General features: G+C 41.6%; 1 protein-coding gene across 1 annotated transcript in view; it reads right to left on the bottom strand.

The window, feature by feature from the left end:
* Positions 1-10,785, bottom strand: part of KCNN2 (potassium calcium-activated channel subfamily N member 2) — a 75,690-nt gene extending 64,905 nt beyond the window's left edge. Inside the window, exons 1-2 of the mRNA XM_051789379.1 lie at positions 9,655-10,785; positions 9,408-9,503 (exon numbers count right to left, since the gene is read on the bottom strand). Of these exons, the coding sequence (XP_051645339.1) occupies positions 9,408-9,503; positions 9,655-10,785 (1,227 nt within the window). The remainder of the gene's footprint in view (positions 1-9,407; positions 9,504-9,654) is intronic.
* Between the last annotated feature and the right edge of the window lie 5,065 nt (positions 10,786-15,850).

Below are 15,850 nucleotides of genomic sequence, written 5' to 3'. Positions count from 1 at the left end.
ATCATAATGTGAAAATCACAACAGAATGCAAATTATTGGCTTTTACCATGAAGTCTAAACCTGAATGAGGACAAAATAAGCAGGTGACCTTAGTGTGAAGCCACTTACCTTTGATATCATTCGGATAAGGATTATGCTCTGCAGCAGCTGCCACAGGGCACCTTTACAGCTACACTCTAATTTGGACGAGAATTGCTGTTGTATCAGCCCATTCATTATGCAGAACCCAAGCACAGCTCATAGGTAGTATACTACAAAGGAGTCTACAATAAAAGGAACTCACTACAATCTGGGTGTAGTAGCTGCATGGCCAAGACTGAATTTTATGGCTACTGGAGAGAGTAGTTCAATGGGCAAAGGGAAAGTGGGTTAACAGCATCCTTAGCTTATTCATAAATAAATGTCTGTTTAAGAGCTTTCAAGTCTTCCTGACAAAATATTTTATTAATAAGGGTGTTGAGGATCAAATTCTTAACATATAATAAGGATGCTCTAAATTGAAATGGTCTAAAAATCCCACTAGATACTCACAAATACAGATCCTTTTCTGAAGCCAAAATACAGCTCAATTGTGTATGACTGGCATAAAAATGGTAATTACTATTGTATCAGAAAAGTAAGAACAATTTTGATGAATCCTTTATTAAACTTAGATGTTATCAGTGAATGCTTGGGAATCATTATTTCTAGTAATTTTTATTATTTGTTTAGGTAGGAGATAATTTATTTTATGCTGTCTAGCCACACTTGGACATTCAGTATTTCTCCAGGTTCCCAGACTGAAATCAGAGTTCTATGTATGTGGATTTTCTTGATGCAATGGTGCAGACTGAATCAAAGTTACTATGCTATTTTCATTTTTAAAGACATGCCTCATTCTCTGGCTGCAACAGATCATATTCTTAAAAGCATAACAATCTTCACAAAACAAGATATATTAGTCATTACCTAGAATGGATCTCAGTTTTGTTAAATGACTGAATATGAAAAAGTGCTTCATAATGTATTATTCTAGTGAAAGTCACTACCATGAGAGGTCATGGGTAGAAGTAGGTGTGAATGTCTCTATACACCTTTCCCTACAGAAGCTGCAGAGCTATGAAAGCTGGAATAAGCAACTTTAACAGGGATAAAAGGCTTCATAAAGATTTCCAATAGTATCTCATTAGAACACTTTCTGGAGCACTGCATTCATTTTACATTGCAATTTTTGGAACATCCGCTAAAGCAGGCATATAATTCTTGAAAGTTATAGGCATAGCTGGATGGCAATTACAGTGTCTTATTTACATGACAAATGACTGATCTGAACATAAGACTAGAAGATAGGCAAGCCTAAGCTCCAAATCTAGCTACAAAGCCATCCCCAAATTACTTCCACAGCATTTGAACTCTTGGTCTCAGTGTTCCCTTTTGTAAAAATATCATTTAAGTGACAGAAAAAATGTGAGGACTTGTCCAGGTAATTCCCTTTGACAATGAAAACTAGAACATAAATATTTGTTGTAGAATCATTTCCTTTTTTCAGGCTATCTTACATCTACCCATCAAACCACAGAACTGATATATAACTGCTTATGGAAGATACACAGCTACATTCTGAAATACTACCAGGAACAATATTTATTGCAGAATACAGATAAGAAAGCTCAGGAAGCTCTTTATCCACAGCTGGCAATATCTGTGGATATGAGTTCATATATATTTACTTTTCAATTATTTTTTATTTCAAATATGCTCTTTTACAAGCAGTGGTTTTGCAAGACAAATTATACTTAAGAGTCACATATGTACAGTCTTTTAACTCTCTACTTCTGACCTTGATGGCTCCTGCAGCCTTCAGTAACTTCGTGACTGTGTTCAATTAGAATTCAATAAACAGTGTATCCAATATATAGCTGTTGGTCAGGTACATAACACAGAACCCAGTTCTACCCTATTCATCTGGAAAGCTGCACAATATTAGCATGCACAGAAGTTTAGAAGATGCCATTTGGATACAAAATGTTTTTGTTTTAATATGTTTCTTTACAGAAAACAAAACAAAACAAAAAACCAAATGCCAGAGCACATTACCCTTAAAAAGACTAAGAACAGTGACTTTAAAATATAAAGTTATTTGAGGCTTACCCTTTGACTTTACTTTACATAGAATTAACAGAGATGTTTCCATTTGTCATGAAAAGGTTTAGTATTTCCTCTAAAAGAATCTACTTCCAAAAGATCTGTCAGCCTCCACCAAAATTAAAGATAAAGAAATACCTTAGAAGATGCACACATTGCTTTTCTGAACTCACTTCTCTTCACTCGTTCATGAAGTATCTAATATTCACACCCTTTAGCATTTAAAATGCCAACACAAAACAATGTTTATTAAGGACTGTTTTCACACAGATGAAAAAGCACATTTGCACAAACTGTTCAAGAGGAAAAGGTAAGTTACAAATATGTGACACCCTGCAACTATGAAAATATGTATGATATTAACTGAACAATTCAGTTTGCAAAAGCCTGGGTTCCTTTTAAAGTATAAAATGTTCCTGTTTCACCACTCCATTTACAAAAGAATTATTTCTAAGCTGTAAAGCATGTTCTCATGACAGTCTCTCCTGACCTTTCAACAGATATAAGAAGAAATTTCTTAATGTGGCTTTCATTAAAATAATGGGACAAAGTAATTTTACACAACCTAATCAAAAATACACTGAGACATAGGTATTTCTCATATCATATTTTTTGAATGGAACTTTTTCCATTCATGTTTTTCAATGTAACATACTTTATGTTATTAAATAAACAAACAAAAAAACCCATGCATGAAAAAAGGTATATTAAATCCTATTTGTGTGTGTTCTCATCATGTGTAACTTTTCTCTTTTCCATACAACAGAGCTGTGGAAACTTTTTATAGTGACCAATACATCCAGCTTACCTGAAAGCTAATTACAAGATCAATTACAGACTCTTCTTTTACGGACAATTCATATTTTAAAAGGAGCTTCATAGGCTCAGAGTAGTATTTCATCCTCTAGTAAGGGAGTGTAACAACAACACTTTCATCATCAAGGGGGAAAACGATTGATTGAAGTTGCATAGAAGCTTCCACAGAGCTTTTTAATTGCCCCAAGTCTTAAACAGCAGCCATTCCTGTTCTGATCTTTGCTCAAAACATATGAGAAGTATGTCTCAAATCAAACTCAAAGCCCAAGATACTTCATTTAGTAGATCATATACAAACCAGAACCAGAATCAAAAAGCATTAATTTACACTTGTCAGTTTTGGCACACTTTCACTTAAAACTCAGGCAAAACAAAACTGCAGTCAAGTACCTGATAGAATTTTCTTATCTGAAGGCCTCACAGTTGAAAGATCTGGCATGGACAACACTTTCACAGTAAGATGGGCATGCAGAATGCCTCCAAGATTGTATACAGCAGTATCTTTTGCTTTCACCTGAGCTATACAATTTATACAAACCCAGAATCTTACCTCTGGTTAGAAATGTTCTCTCTCCTCTAATACGGGCAATAACACACCTTCTCACACTTCATAGTGCACTACTATGTCTTGATAAACTCCCAACAGTCTCATTAAAAAATGCTCAGAACCATGCCAGATATGAATTGATAATGCTAGGTACGGCCAGGCCAATCACTTAGTGTGACTGGCCTCCTATGTTCTAATGAAGCCTGTTGGAAATGGAGGTATAATACACATGTAACTTTAATGCCCCTTCTGAGGTTGGTCATTATTAAAGGATTTTCCAGCCTGTCTTCCATGCCATATGCATTAAAGTGCTACATCTCAGAAACACTGGGCAGCTGTAAGTTCACCTACATCAACAGGATCTACACATCAAAAATGTACTGAACAGAATTAAAACTAAGCATTTCCACAAAAACTCTGAAGTGTTAATTTGACAGATATGGTGTTAATTTGACAAACATGGTGTCCTTGGATTCCTATATGATTTTCTGCTGTTCACGGCGTATATGAAATGTAAACCTGATCGGTAAAAGAGAATTTTTGAGTCTGTACATAAAGTTACTGTGTCCTGGATCAACTGCTACGCAATGAGTTTTGCTGTTGCCTGATCCAAGACCAATTAAAATAAATAGAAAAAAAAATAATCACTAATTCTCAAAAGACTTCAGATCAGGATAAACACCACTTAAGGTTTATTTCTTGGTTTTCACCAGTTTTTCACCAGACTTGCTCTCTGTGCTCTAACTCATTCATTTCTGCAGCAGAAGATCTACAGCCTGTGTGAGCAATCTCTGGTGCTTCACTATACCTAAGCAAATGTAAGTTGGACTTAGCACAAAGTCAACAGATTGCCAGCAAGACAGCTAATAAGATGTAGAATATCCATAACTTCTTATGAAAAGAAACTGTAAGGGAGCTTAACTTTGGTTCATGAGTGCAAAATTTTTACTGCAAAACTTTCCAATGATGCTACTAAGATAATGAAGCTCCTGTAAACAGTGTTTAATACCATCATGCATTATGGGGTTATGTGCACAATAAACAGGTCAAGATATGTATTTATTACCATTCTTAGCTGTTACCTGATACTGCCTGTTCCATTTTTACAAGTTTTCAGGCACAGGGAGAAGAAGACTCTGATTCTTCAGAAAGACATTTGGGCTCTCAGCTGAGATAATTTTTTATAAAGGTAATGAAGACTGGGAGTGTCCAAACCTATCAGTAGCATGTTTTCCCATCACTTCAGAATCATCTAGGGATTGAAGGTGCTCTCTCCCTGGAGCCCTGGGAGGTTCTGCTGTGAAAGCAATAGCTTAACCTTAACCTTGGAGTTTGCAAGACTTTCCACAGGAATTCTACCTAAGTATGAACTAGCAATACATTTTAGAAGTGGTTAAAAATTTCAACTGACATTAAAAAAAAATTCTATTGATTTCTATTCACTTCTAACAAATAGCAACAACTATCATGGTTCTGCATGAGTGACAAAATCTGCATTAGGGAGAAGGAAAAGAGGCTCAGATGCTGTCCAAGAAAGTACAGGTTAGCATTACTCAGGTTACTATTATTCAGGACAGGCGGTATGTTTATTTACATAAGGGATACACTAAGCAATCCAGCACTAAAAGAGAAGCGTTCCAGATATATTCTTCCACTGACCACCATCTCTCAATAACTATTAGGTGGAATGCTCAGTAAAAGACATTAAAGACCTTCTACTGGCAATCTTGCAGAATTTTGATTTTAATCTTTTGCTCTGAATAATATAAGACAGCGCCAGTGGAACTTCAGGGGTGCATAGTTAAAAAGCTTTTCTACCTCCAGCAGTACTAGAGACAGGTAAAGAGGTCCATTTTTTAATAAAAGTAGAAAAACTGTAGCTTTACCATGTGAACTGCCACCCTAAACTTTCTTAAATTCAATTTTATGTATGGATCTAACAGTATATTGCACTAGAGAACTGTGGAATGGAACAGTAAGTTCTACAGATTTTACAATTTTAATTATGTTATATTCTGCCTCTGCTTTAATTACGCAAAATACTATTAAGTAACAAACTGTTTATGCATGAATTGGATAATTTATACATCAAAAATTATTATGATAATTGGATCATGTTGTCTTTTTAGCTCTTCTGTCCTTCACCTCTTCAAACTCTCAACTGGAGTAACAGTCAGAGAAATACCTGTTCTAGGCTGGGATAATGATGATTTTTCATTAGGATAATTACATTTTTCCCATTGATCTTTCAAACACAAAGCACTTCCTCTGAAGAACTGAATCAACAACCATACAAGCTTGGAGTGAGAGCAATGCATATTTCATTACCTTTCAGGGGTGATGTTTTTAACAGTATTATAGGCATGACAACAACGTAACAAAAAGAGAACACACATTTTGGGGTTGTCACTATCTTGAATTTCAGCTCTGTTGCTGTTGCTCATTAGGATTTTTTTTCCAGAAGGGGGAAGGATGTGAAGCAAACTTGCTTGTAATTTTATGCTCTCTTCTGGAAACAGTAAGGTAAGCTATGAATTAGCCCTTGAACCCAACTGGTTTCATCTGACTTCTATTGTATTCTTAACAGTAACTTACATTTATTAAATTGTTAGACCTATACAGAATAGTACACTGCTATCACTGAAAACCTATTTGATAAAAATATTTTAACATTTACAGTATTTTACAAGACTATGCAACATTCCTACAGTTGTCTAAATACTGCAGCTACCACCCTTCTGGAGACTATAGTCTGCCAGATGCAGAGCCCTGTACGTTCCAGAGAGCCCATAAGCAGAACTGTGCAGCGAACAGGTTTTGAAGGAGAGGCAGAAAGGGAGGGATGTGCCGCCCGGGCCGGGCGCTCCGCGCGGAGCTGTCCGCGGTGCTGAACAGGCGGCGCGGAAACCGCCGGGATACTGGGAGTGCTCCAGCTCCTGCACCGCACATCAACCGCGGGAAAAGGCGAAGAAGAAAACTCACTTGTCTCACGTCGCTATATCACTGTCGGCTTGGGAAGAATATTAGCAAGCCTTTATAAACTTCCCTTCCAGTGTCTTTAAAAAGCGCAGCAGGTCTGGGACAGGCAAACTCTGGAGTCTGGTTTAACTGACCGGCTCACTGTTTTCAAAGCAAAATGTTCAAGCCACGTTGTATCAATGGGAAGACTAAAGCCACCTGCTACGCCGCTATGGGCACTGGTCCATGGACATCTCTGCAGTATGGTTGTTTGATCTCCCTACCAATAAATCATGGTCACAGACTCCTGAAAAGAACGAAAAAGCTGATTTCCACTCACCAGCATTTGAGGTCACCAGAGGTTTCTCTATATTCATCCAGCAATCAGAAATAATTACTAAAGTGTCAGCTCTTTGTTTCCTAGCATTTTTTTTTTTGCCTCATGCTTTGTAGAAAACTTTACTTATGCTTAGACTGGTTTGCTTCTACCAGAGTATGAAAGTCACCACACCCACAAGCAAAATACAGCAATCTTCTTCTCTTCCATGGAACAAATTCTCCTCTCTCAATGAATTCCTGCCTATTTACACCACAAAAAATGCTTAAATATGTTTCAGACAATAATCAGAAGACAATAATCAGAAAGGAATATTTGAACTGGAATGGGACTGACAAATAGCTGGTGCAAATAGTCCTCCTGGACACAACCAACCATCTGTGGGCTCTATTCTACAAACCTCATTCATTCTACTGCACATAGCAAGGTGTTTACTTGAACTAAAGGCATGTCTGCCTTCAGAAAACAGTCAGCTTTAAAGGTTATTTAACAAACATTACATTACCAGATTTACCCACTGTTTTCTTTTGCCTGGTGAAGATTAGATAAGTCACTAAGCCAAAGTATTTTTAAGGTACTTCTTTTTTTCAGGTCTCAAATGTAACATAAATTTTACAACTGTCGGATGGAGGTAGCTTTTGCTCTACATACTCTTCACCTTATTTTTTAAAAGTCAAGTGTATGCAGAAAAACAGACCAAGCGTAAATTCAAAACGGAGCAGACATCTAATAGCTAAGGGAAGTACTATGTGCTTTCCTTCTAACAAGCTCCTCGAAACAGAGAACTTCCTTTCATTTTCAACACGAATGACAGAACCCCTTGAAGTTGCAGCTCACTTCAGGCCCTGTCATGACTACTGCAGTTTTTGGTGTCTCTCATTCTAAAACATGGGGTATTGCTCTTTTACAGGCAGGTATACTTGTGTTCTATACAGTCAGGCAGCACTGAAAACTACATTAATCATGATTAAGTCACATGATTGTGTAGCTCCTTTCATGTAGTTGCATACATGAGGAAGTTCTTTAAAACAGTCAGTTAAAAAAAAACAAAGCGGAATGACAACTTTAGTTCTTTATTATTATTTCTTTCTGATCCCTAAGAGATCTAATTCATAAGATAATGAAAATTTGTAACTCTATCTGAAAAAAAACAGCAATGAATTGAATCTTGAAGTAACTACTTAGTATATGCTGATGCTTAAAGGGACCTACAACTATTTGGTTATCTTCCATAAAATTTTCAATTTAAGGTTTCTGGAAAATGCATAGACTAATTCAAACATTCACAGAGGAATTGTTTTCAGCTTTGCTCTTCATGCCTGAAGCACCACTTGTGGGATGATACACCAGAGAAGGCTCCCACACTTCAGCAGTGCTACTTATTTATTTTTATATAGATGAAGAGACCTCTTCATGAGTACTTCTGTAGTTTATAAATACGCTCTCTCTTCAAAACACTTGCTTACTGAGTACAATATCATTAAACAGTTTTCAATATCTTTGATATTAATGCAGAGAAACTGGGTTCTGAGCCAGTAAAAGAAGTTTTGCATGTGCAAGGTCTGCACAACAGGATCCGATCTGGCAACATAATACTTCTATAACATTACCCTAAGTAGGGGACTATGGTACCATTTCACATTGAAATTACAGCATTCATTTGCACAGAAGCAGGGTACTATACAATTCTTAATTTATCTTTTTTTTTTTTAACTGATTAGTATTAATCAGGGTAAAAGTCTTCTTTGCCCTTGAAATCTGACATTTCAGTTTTCAGCTCAAGGGATCTCTAATCCGAAAAAGCAAAAGCACTGTAAAAAGCACTGTAAAAAGTACTGGAAAAACCACTGAAAAAGCAAAAGATAACAAGGTATTTTTCTCTTTAAAACTTTGAAATCTGTCTGTTGCATGTTTCAGTTGAGCTGAAATACCAAATTTTAATGTCTTGGTCAAAAAAAAAATAAAACTGAAATTAGAATTAAGTCACTTGGACAGAACCTGTGACAGTATTTGTAAGATTTATTTTACAGCTTTAATCATTATGTTCCTCTTACCTTTAGCCCTACCCTTCCTGACACTTTTCTTTGGTCACATTCCTAGAGACTCTGCATCATTAAATAAAACAAGTCAAACATCAGTCTTCCCCCTCCTCTTAAACACTCTCCTAGACCCTCATATCGGCGACAGTGCAGTGAAGATTACATACCTTGCACAGTGAAAACCATTCACCATGCTGTCGAGAGAAAACGCACAGCACGAAATTGAGTCATTGGGAAATAAAAGATTGTTGCTGTACATCTGCTACAGGAGACAGCAGGCACGTCACCTAGAAAGCATGTTATAACCTCAGGGCAAAGTGATCCTATAGTATAACTGCAGGCAACAGTCCCTAGCAGGGAGAACTTCGGAGCGAGCAGAGTTTCCCTGGCTTGTATCCCACTTTATCTTGCCCTGTCTCCAGGGCTGAGGTCCATTCACCAACTTCGGCAGGCATGCAGAGACTACTTATGCTTTCTGAACCAGTGGGATATGCCCAGTACTTACCACCACTGCACTCCTGGACAAACTGCCTCACACCCCCATCTAAACCCGGAACTTTTCCTGATCCACACAAGGAAACCTTACCTGGATTTCCCTTGCATGGTACACGATGATGAGCCCAAGCAGGATAATCGTAGACAGGCTAATAAGGCATTTCAGAGCAAGGGAATACAGCGACTCCTGCAAGAGAAAGACACCGCCGTCCCTCAGAGACCCACGCGCTGGGGCCGGTCCGCCCCACGGCCACCCCGGGGAGGGGACCGGCGGCACCCACCGTCCCACGGTGTCCGCACCGTCGGGCGGTGGGACCCGCTGCCGCCAGGGCTGGTACCTTGGTGTAGGCGCCCCAGGAGAGTTCAGTCTCGATGACCATGACGACGATGCCGAACATGCCGAAGATGAGCGCGTAGTCGCTGAGGCGCTTGCGCTTCTCGAAGAGCGCTCGGCGGTGCCCCAGCTTGTAGCCGATGTTCTGGTTCTTCTTCTTGCTGGACTTGCCTCCGCCGTTGTTGGTGCTGCCCGGGCCGGGGCCGGGGCCGGCGGAGCTGTAGAGCGCCAGGTTGTTGGAGTTGTTGTGCTCGGGCTTGGAGACCACGATCTCCGGGGCGGCAGGGCTGCCGGCGGTGGCGGCGGCAGCGGGGCTGGCGAGCGGCGGCTGCAGCGGCTGCGACTCGGAGTCCAGGTCGTGCAGGTTCCTGCGGGACGAACTGAGGTTGCTGAGGGGCCGCATGACGCCGCCGTTGTACCTGCAGCTGCTCATGGCTATTTCGGTGAAGGGGTTGCTCTCCCGGCGCTGCTGCTGGTGATGGTGGTGGTGATGATGGTGGTGGTGGTGGTGGGTGCTGCCGCTGCTGACACTGCTGCTGGGGCTGACTGCCTGCTGCTGCTGCAGGCTATGGCACTGGTGGTACTGGGAATACTGGTGAGGCTGCCTGAGAGCGCCGGCATGGCTGGAGGGGGTGAGCTCGTTGACGTTCAGCTGGCTGCCCTGCCGGGAGGACGCGGCGGAGGAGAGCGGCGAGGAGTGCGTCCGGAAGGCGCCGGAGAGGGGCGAGGAGGCGCGGAGCAGCAGGGGCAGGTTATCCCCCGCGGCTGCCGCAGCAGCCCCGTAGTAGGCGCAGTTGTTGCACTGGAGGCATGGGCTCTGCTGCTGCTGTTGCTGCTGCTGCTGCTGGAGGAGGCTCTGCTTGTCTTGGCCGTGCTGCTGGCAGTGCGGCGGCGCCGGCACCGGCGGGCGCTGCTGCTGCTGCTGCTGGTCGGGGCCGAAGCCCGCCGGGAAGTGGCGCGGCGCGTCCATTCGCGGGCCGTTAAAGCCGCAGGAGGACCGGGCGGTGGTGCACCGTGCGCAATGCGTGATGGTCGGCAGGGGAGCGTCCTGCTGCCGCCACGACGGGCCCATCCCGGCTCCCGTAGAATCCAGCCGGCGTGTCCGATTGGTCGGGCGCACCAAAACAACGGGCATCACGTCACCTGCAGGGGCGGGACCGGCCGCGCGTGAGCGGCGCGGGGACCCCCCCGCCCGCGGGGATCCCGCTTCCCGCGGGAAAGGGCTGCCCGCGCCCCCCGCCCGCGGGGATCCCGCGCCCCCCGCCCGCGGGGATCCCGCTTCTCGTGGGTAAGGGCTACCCGCGCCCCCCGCCCGCGGGGATCCCGCTTCCCGCAGGTAGGGGCTGCCCGCGTCCCCCGCCCGCTGGGATCCCTCTTCTCGTGGGTAAGGGCTGCCCGCGCCCCCCTCCCACGGGGATCCCGCTTCCCGCGGGTAAGGGCTGCCCGCGCCCCCCTCCTGCGGGGGTCCCCCTTCCCGCGGGAAAGGGCTGCCTCAGCCCGCGCCGGGGCAACACTAGGCTTCCCGGGTTGGGGAGCGCGCTCGCTGCTGGGATCGCCCCCGCCCGTCGGGAAAGGGGCTCCGCGGCGGCTCTCCCCGGCTCCCCGCTTACATCTGCGCCGCCTCCGGAACATGGGCGCCGCGTCGCGCTCCGGAGCTGTCCAGCAGAGCCGCCGCCGCCCTGCAAAACACAGCGTCAGGCTCGCTCCGCTCCCGCCGACCGAGACGCGCCGCCGCCGGAGCTGGAAGGAGCCGCGGCCCCGGCGGGGAGCGGGAAACCCTTCCCGGCACATCCTGAGCCTGTCCCAAAGACACACGGCCTCGGCCGGCTGCTGCTTCTCCCCTCCGCGGGAGAAGGGAAAGCCGCCGCCGGACTGTCAGCGCCCGGGAGAGGCCGGGGGTGGTTTGGGGCTGTAGAGCCGCTCCGGCGACTCGGTAGGAGCTCTCCCGTGAAACGGGACCGGGGCCACGGATTGTCTGCGTTGCCCTCCGGCTCCGGTTCCCGGGCATGCAGTGTCGGTGCAGTACATTTTGCCTCTTCCCCTTCCTTTTCCTCCTAGACTCTCACTGAATAATCCGTTTTTGCAACTCCCTTTGGCAGAGCAATGTCTGCACCAGGTAAAGTCTCTTTCCTGCGTTTATTTAAGGGAAGATTTTTTTTAAGGGAAGAATGAGTAGAACGGTAAGCGTGTTACAGCTGTGCCTGTCACCTAGGCCAGATGATAACAGCGTGGTGTTGGGGGGGGGGGAGTTGTGTGGGTTTTTTTGTTTTGGTTTGGGGTTTTGTTTGTTTTGGTTTTGTTGTTGTTGGTTTTGTTTGTTTCCCCCCACGCACAGTTGGGCAGCACTATCTTTACAGCTTGAAAATTAGCTGCAAAATTTGATAGCATGGAAGGTTTTTCTTACGTCTTTAACTTCTCAGTAATGTTCAAGATTAAATCCAACTAAGCTTTTCTAAGATCCTTCTAATTTCTGTATCTCCCATGATACTCAATTTCTTTTGAAACCCTTGAGTGACTTGTAGTTTAGAAGTATGAGTGAGGCACTGCCATTAACAAAGTTTTTAACTATGCTGTATTATGAAACTTAAATGACTTAATTCCTAATCAAAGTGTACCTTTTAAAGCAAGCGCACATAGCACGTACACAATCACACCACTCTCACTAGTGTAGTAAATATCATGGTTTTACAACATAGATAGATTATTTAGAGACTGACCAAAATTTAAACTTGACTATGTTTAAATAGTGTAGGTTATTTTGAAAAAGCACCCATAAAAAGGAGTATTTGTGATACACAACATCATAATGCCTTGTGATAATTCAAAATTTGTCTAATAACAGAGTTTTGAATAAAAATCTACACACACCTTATTGCATGAATGATAAAACACTTTAATTTTGAAATTGCACTAAAGTGTATTTGGGTGCTCTGATTGCACTCAGTTCCCCACAGCACCGATGACCAAGCAAAAAAGGTGCTTTTATTTTTAAGAATGACCATGCTGTTTAATACAGCTTCAGATACTGCACTGTTTGTTTGAAAAAACTCACTATTGTTATTCCATCTCATTGGTTATATTTTGCCTGTGTTTTCAAACACACATGAAGTGCATGGATCTTAGAAAATTAAAATCTCAGGGAACTCGGGCTTTTGTCACTCTGTACATAAAAACGATGCTGAAGCATGCTTTCAAAATATGAGTTCTGTGAATTAGTTAAAGATTAGGTAGACCTAAGTTTCATTTTTCCTTTTCTGTTCATACTGTGTCCTTAATGTTTGCTTAAAGATACTTTCCTTTAAGCTTTCTCTTTACCAGAAGGTAAAGTCCTTGTGAACTAGTTTACTGTGGAAAGCTTTTTAAGAAATTTGTAAATCTCCATGTTTTATTTAGAAGTCACCAAGGCTCTGTCCTGTAACTTCATCTATTCTGATCATACAATCTTATATTAGAATTCTGAAGAAGGAAAAAAATATCTTTTTAAAGTATTGGAACACTAAAATATAAGATAACTTAGTTCTATATGAGGAAATCATTGCATTTATTTTTCTCGTTCATATGTAAAAGTCATAAGTGCCAATTTTAATACCTCTACTGCTGCTGTCCTGTTTATTTGTAGAAATACAAGGGCAGTGCTGTTACTAGCTTTTAGATATTCGATCTACTTACTTGTTTCATTCTGTGAATAAACAAATGAATATTCCCATGTTTAACACAAGAGGTCATACTCATCACACAGCTTGTTATAAAACTGATCAGCTTGGATTTTACTTGAGTTCCATTGTGCAACCTGGGATATCTCATCACAATTTCAAGGTATAAATTAACAATTGTTGAGAATTTGCATTTTCAGAGCTAAAGAAGTAAACCTTCCTCTCTGTGATGCTGATTAATGGGACAGAATAGAAAAGTGCTATTTATTCTAACATCTTCCCTTGTAACATAATTTTGAAGTTTCCTTTAAAAAATGAGTGTATTTGTTTTCAGAAATAAAATCTATTCTTCACATGAGCTGAATTGTTACATTCTTTTGCACCACAAATTAATTAGTGTGGCAGCTCAGAACTGCTAAATCATGCTAAACTGGTAACAGTGAACCCCCCGTGGAAGAAACATTATCTGGTTGGGGTTGGGAGCTTTGCTTTTATGTCCTATCTTCTCACTGTATGCTGGATGGAACTGCTCTTACTGATTATTATAGGTCCTGCTTCTGCTTTGCCAGAAAGGTTGGTTTTACACATAAGCATTTCTGTGTCTACACGCATGTGCACGCACACCTTAATATAAAGTAAGAGAGAGATAGTTACTGCAGATCTCACTTGATTCTTTATGCTCACTGGAGATATTTGAAAAACAGATTTTTTTTTTTGTCTAAACTCTAATTGCAAGAACAGTATTGCAATTGCAAGAAGAAGTAATTGCAAGAACGTTGAGCAGTATTGAGCAAAACTACCAATAGCAGGACAGGAAACACAACAGGCACAAGAAAAATTGTATTTTTGAGAGTAAAAAAATCACTATGAAATATTTAAAGTGACAGCTATTGGCTAGTCATTTGAAAAGCTCACACAGCAACACGTAATGGAGATACGGCACCTACGGGCTACAATAAAAGATATTAGAAAGCTCCTTTTGCTGTTACCCTATTGTCCCTACTAATGCCAGACTCCTGTTAAGGTAACTGAGAATTCTGCACTCATAAAAAGGTAAAAAAATGTAGAAAGATAGTAACAGAAAGGAAAAAAAGGAATAGGGAAAAAATGTCAAGGAAATTCCTTTCTCAAAGCATATTCTGCACTAGACCTAAGAGTTTTTAGATAACATTAAAGGAAAAAGCCTTGACCGGTTCAAAAAAAAGCTATTAGGTATACAGCTTAATATATACACAGAAAGATACCATTCAGTTAAAGCAGAGTCACATTAATAAAAGCAGAGGTAACACCAGCAGCAATAGGGTAACATAAGATCATTCAAGGGTATCCATGCAGCAATAAAAATGCATAGTGAGACTACACCAAATGACTGCCGTACAGCTGCCAAGATGCTGGGCATGGAAACTAACCATATGAGCCCCATGTGTAAACTACCTTCTCCGTGCCATCTGACAAGGCTTTTACACACCAGATGCCTCTAACATTCAGCCCAGCAACTTCTGGTGTCGTGTAATTATATACCCTAACTGGAATCCCGCCCCTACTGGACCTGTGCTCATTTCAAAGATCTTTTGATAATGTTCCACAGTAGTGGGGAAAGGAGAATAAATACCATGACTCCATGCAGATGGTACAGGTATGTGTCAGGAGGATGCCTGCCTTACTGTTTCTACTTTTGATTTTATACAGTTTGACTAATCTACACTTTCTTCTGCTTCCCCAGAAATATCACCTATGGAAACGCAGGTTCACTCCAATTCAAAACCTTCATCTATTACCTGGGATGTATAGGATACAAAACCTAAGGACACTGGTTTGATGACAGCTGTAAAACAGTAACCAAAGTTTTCAAAAGTGAGGGTGTCTTCATTCATAGGGGTGCAGCTTCAGAAATATCAAGAATTGCCTCATGCATTTCCTCCAGTCAAGGGGCATTAAGGAATGAAGGGTTTCTTTTTTTTTTTTTTTTTTTTTTTATTGTTATTATACATGTTGAAAATACTGAATGCAGTCCACAAAATACCTGGTAAAACTATTTCTTCGCTTAATTCACTTTCCCATCTTTTCTGGATATTTTTATAGTACTTGAAGGTCACACAGACCTAACGACTTCCTTTCTTGCCTTTGCTTTTTTGTCATATCAAGGGATACTGCCACCTACAAAGAATTTCTTACTAACTAATTGCATCAATATTGATACTACTCTGACCAGGTGATACAGGTGCTCCACAGGTGACTCTTACATTATGTTTAATCAGACTGCTTTTTATTATTCTCACCAATTGGTGCAGTTTTGTAACAGAACTTTAACTCAGTACAATTACTGAAATGCTAACATCATGCAGCTTTTTCTGTTTCAGCCTACGCAAAAGCACAGAGTGACTTTGAGTGTGTGGGGGATTATCAAGAGTGAGAATTTACTTTTAACTTTGCAGAATGCAGTATTTGAAGAACTTTGACTTATTGCATCCAGTGAGACAGTGCTTACATTGAAAAAAAAGATTACTTTGCACGCCTTGCAAAGTTGGTAGTGCACAGATTGAGGAT

The sequence above is a fragment of the Manacus candei genome, unplaced genomic scaffold (assembly GCF_025592945.1).
Source record: "Manacus candei isolate 608988 ecotype Guabito, Panama unplaced genomic scaffold, ASM2559294v1 h1tg000027l, whole genome shotgun sequence".
Taxonomy (NCBI): domain Eukaryota; kingdom Metazoa; phylum Chordata; class Aves; order Passeriformes; family Pipridae; genus Manacus; species Manacus candei.
Note: the sequence above shows the minus strand (reverse complement) of the source record. Positions and strands in the feature narration are given on the sequence as shown.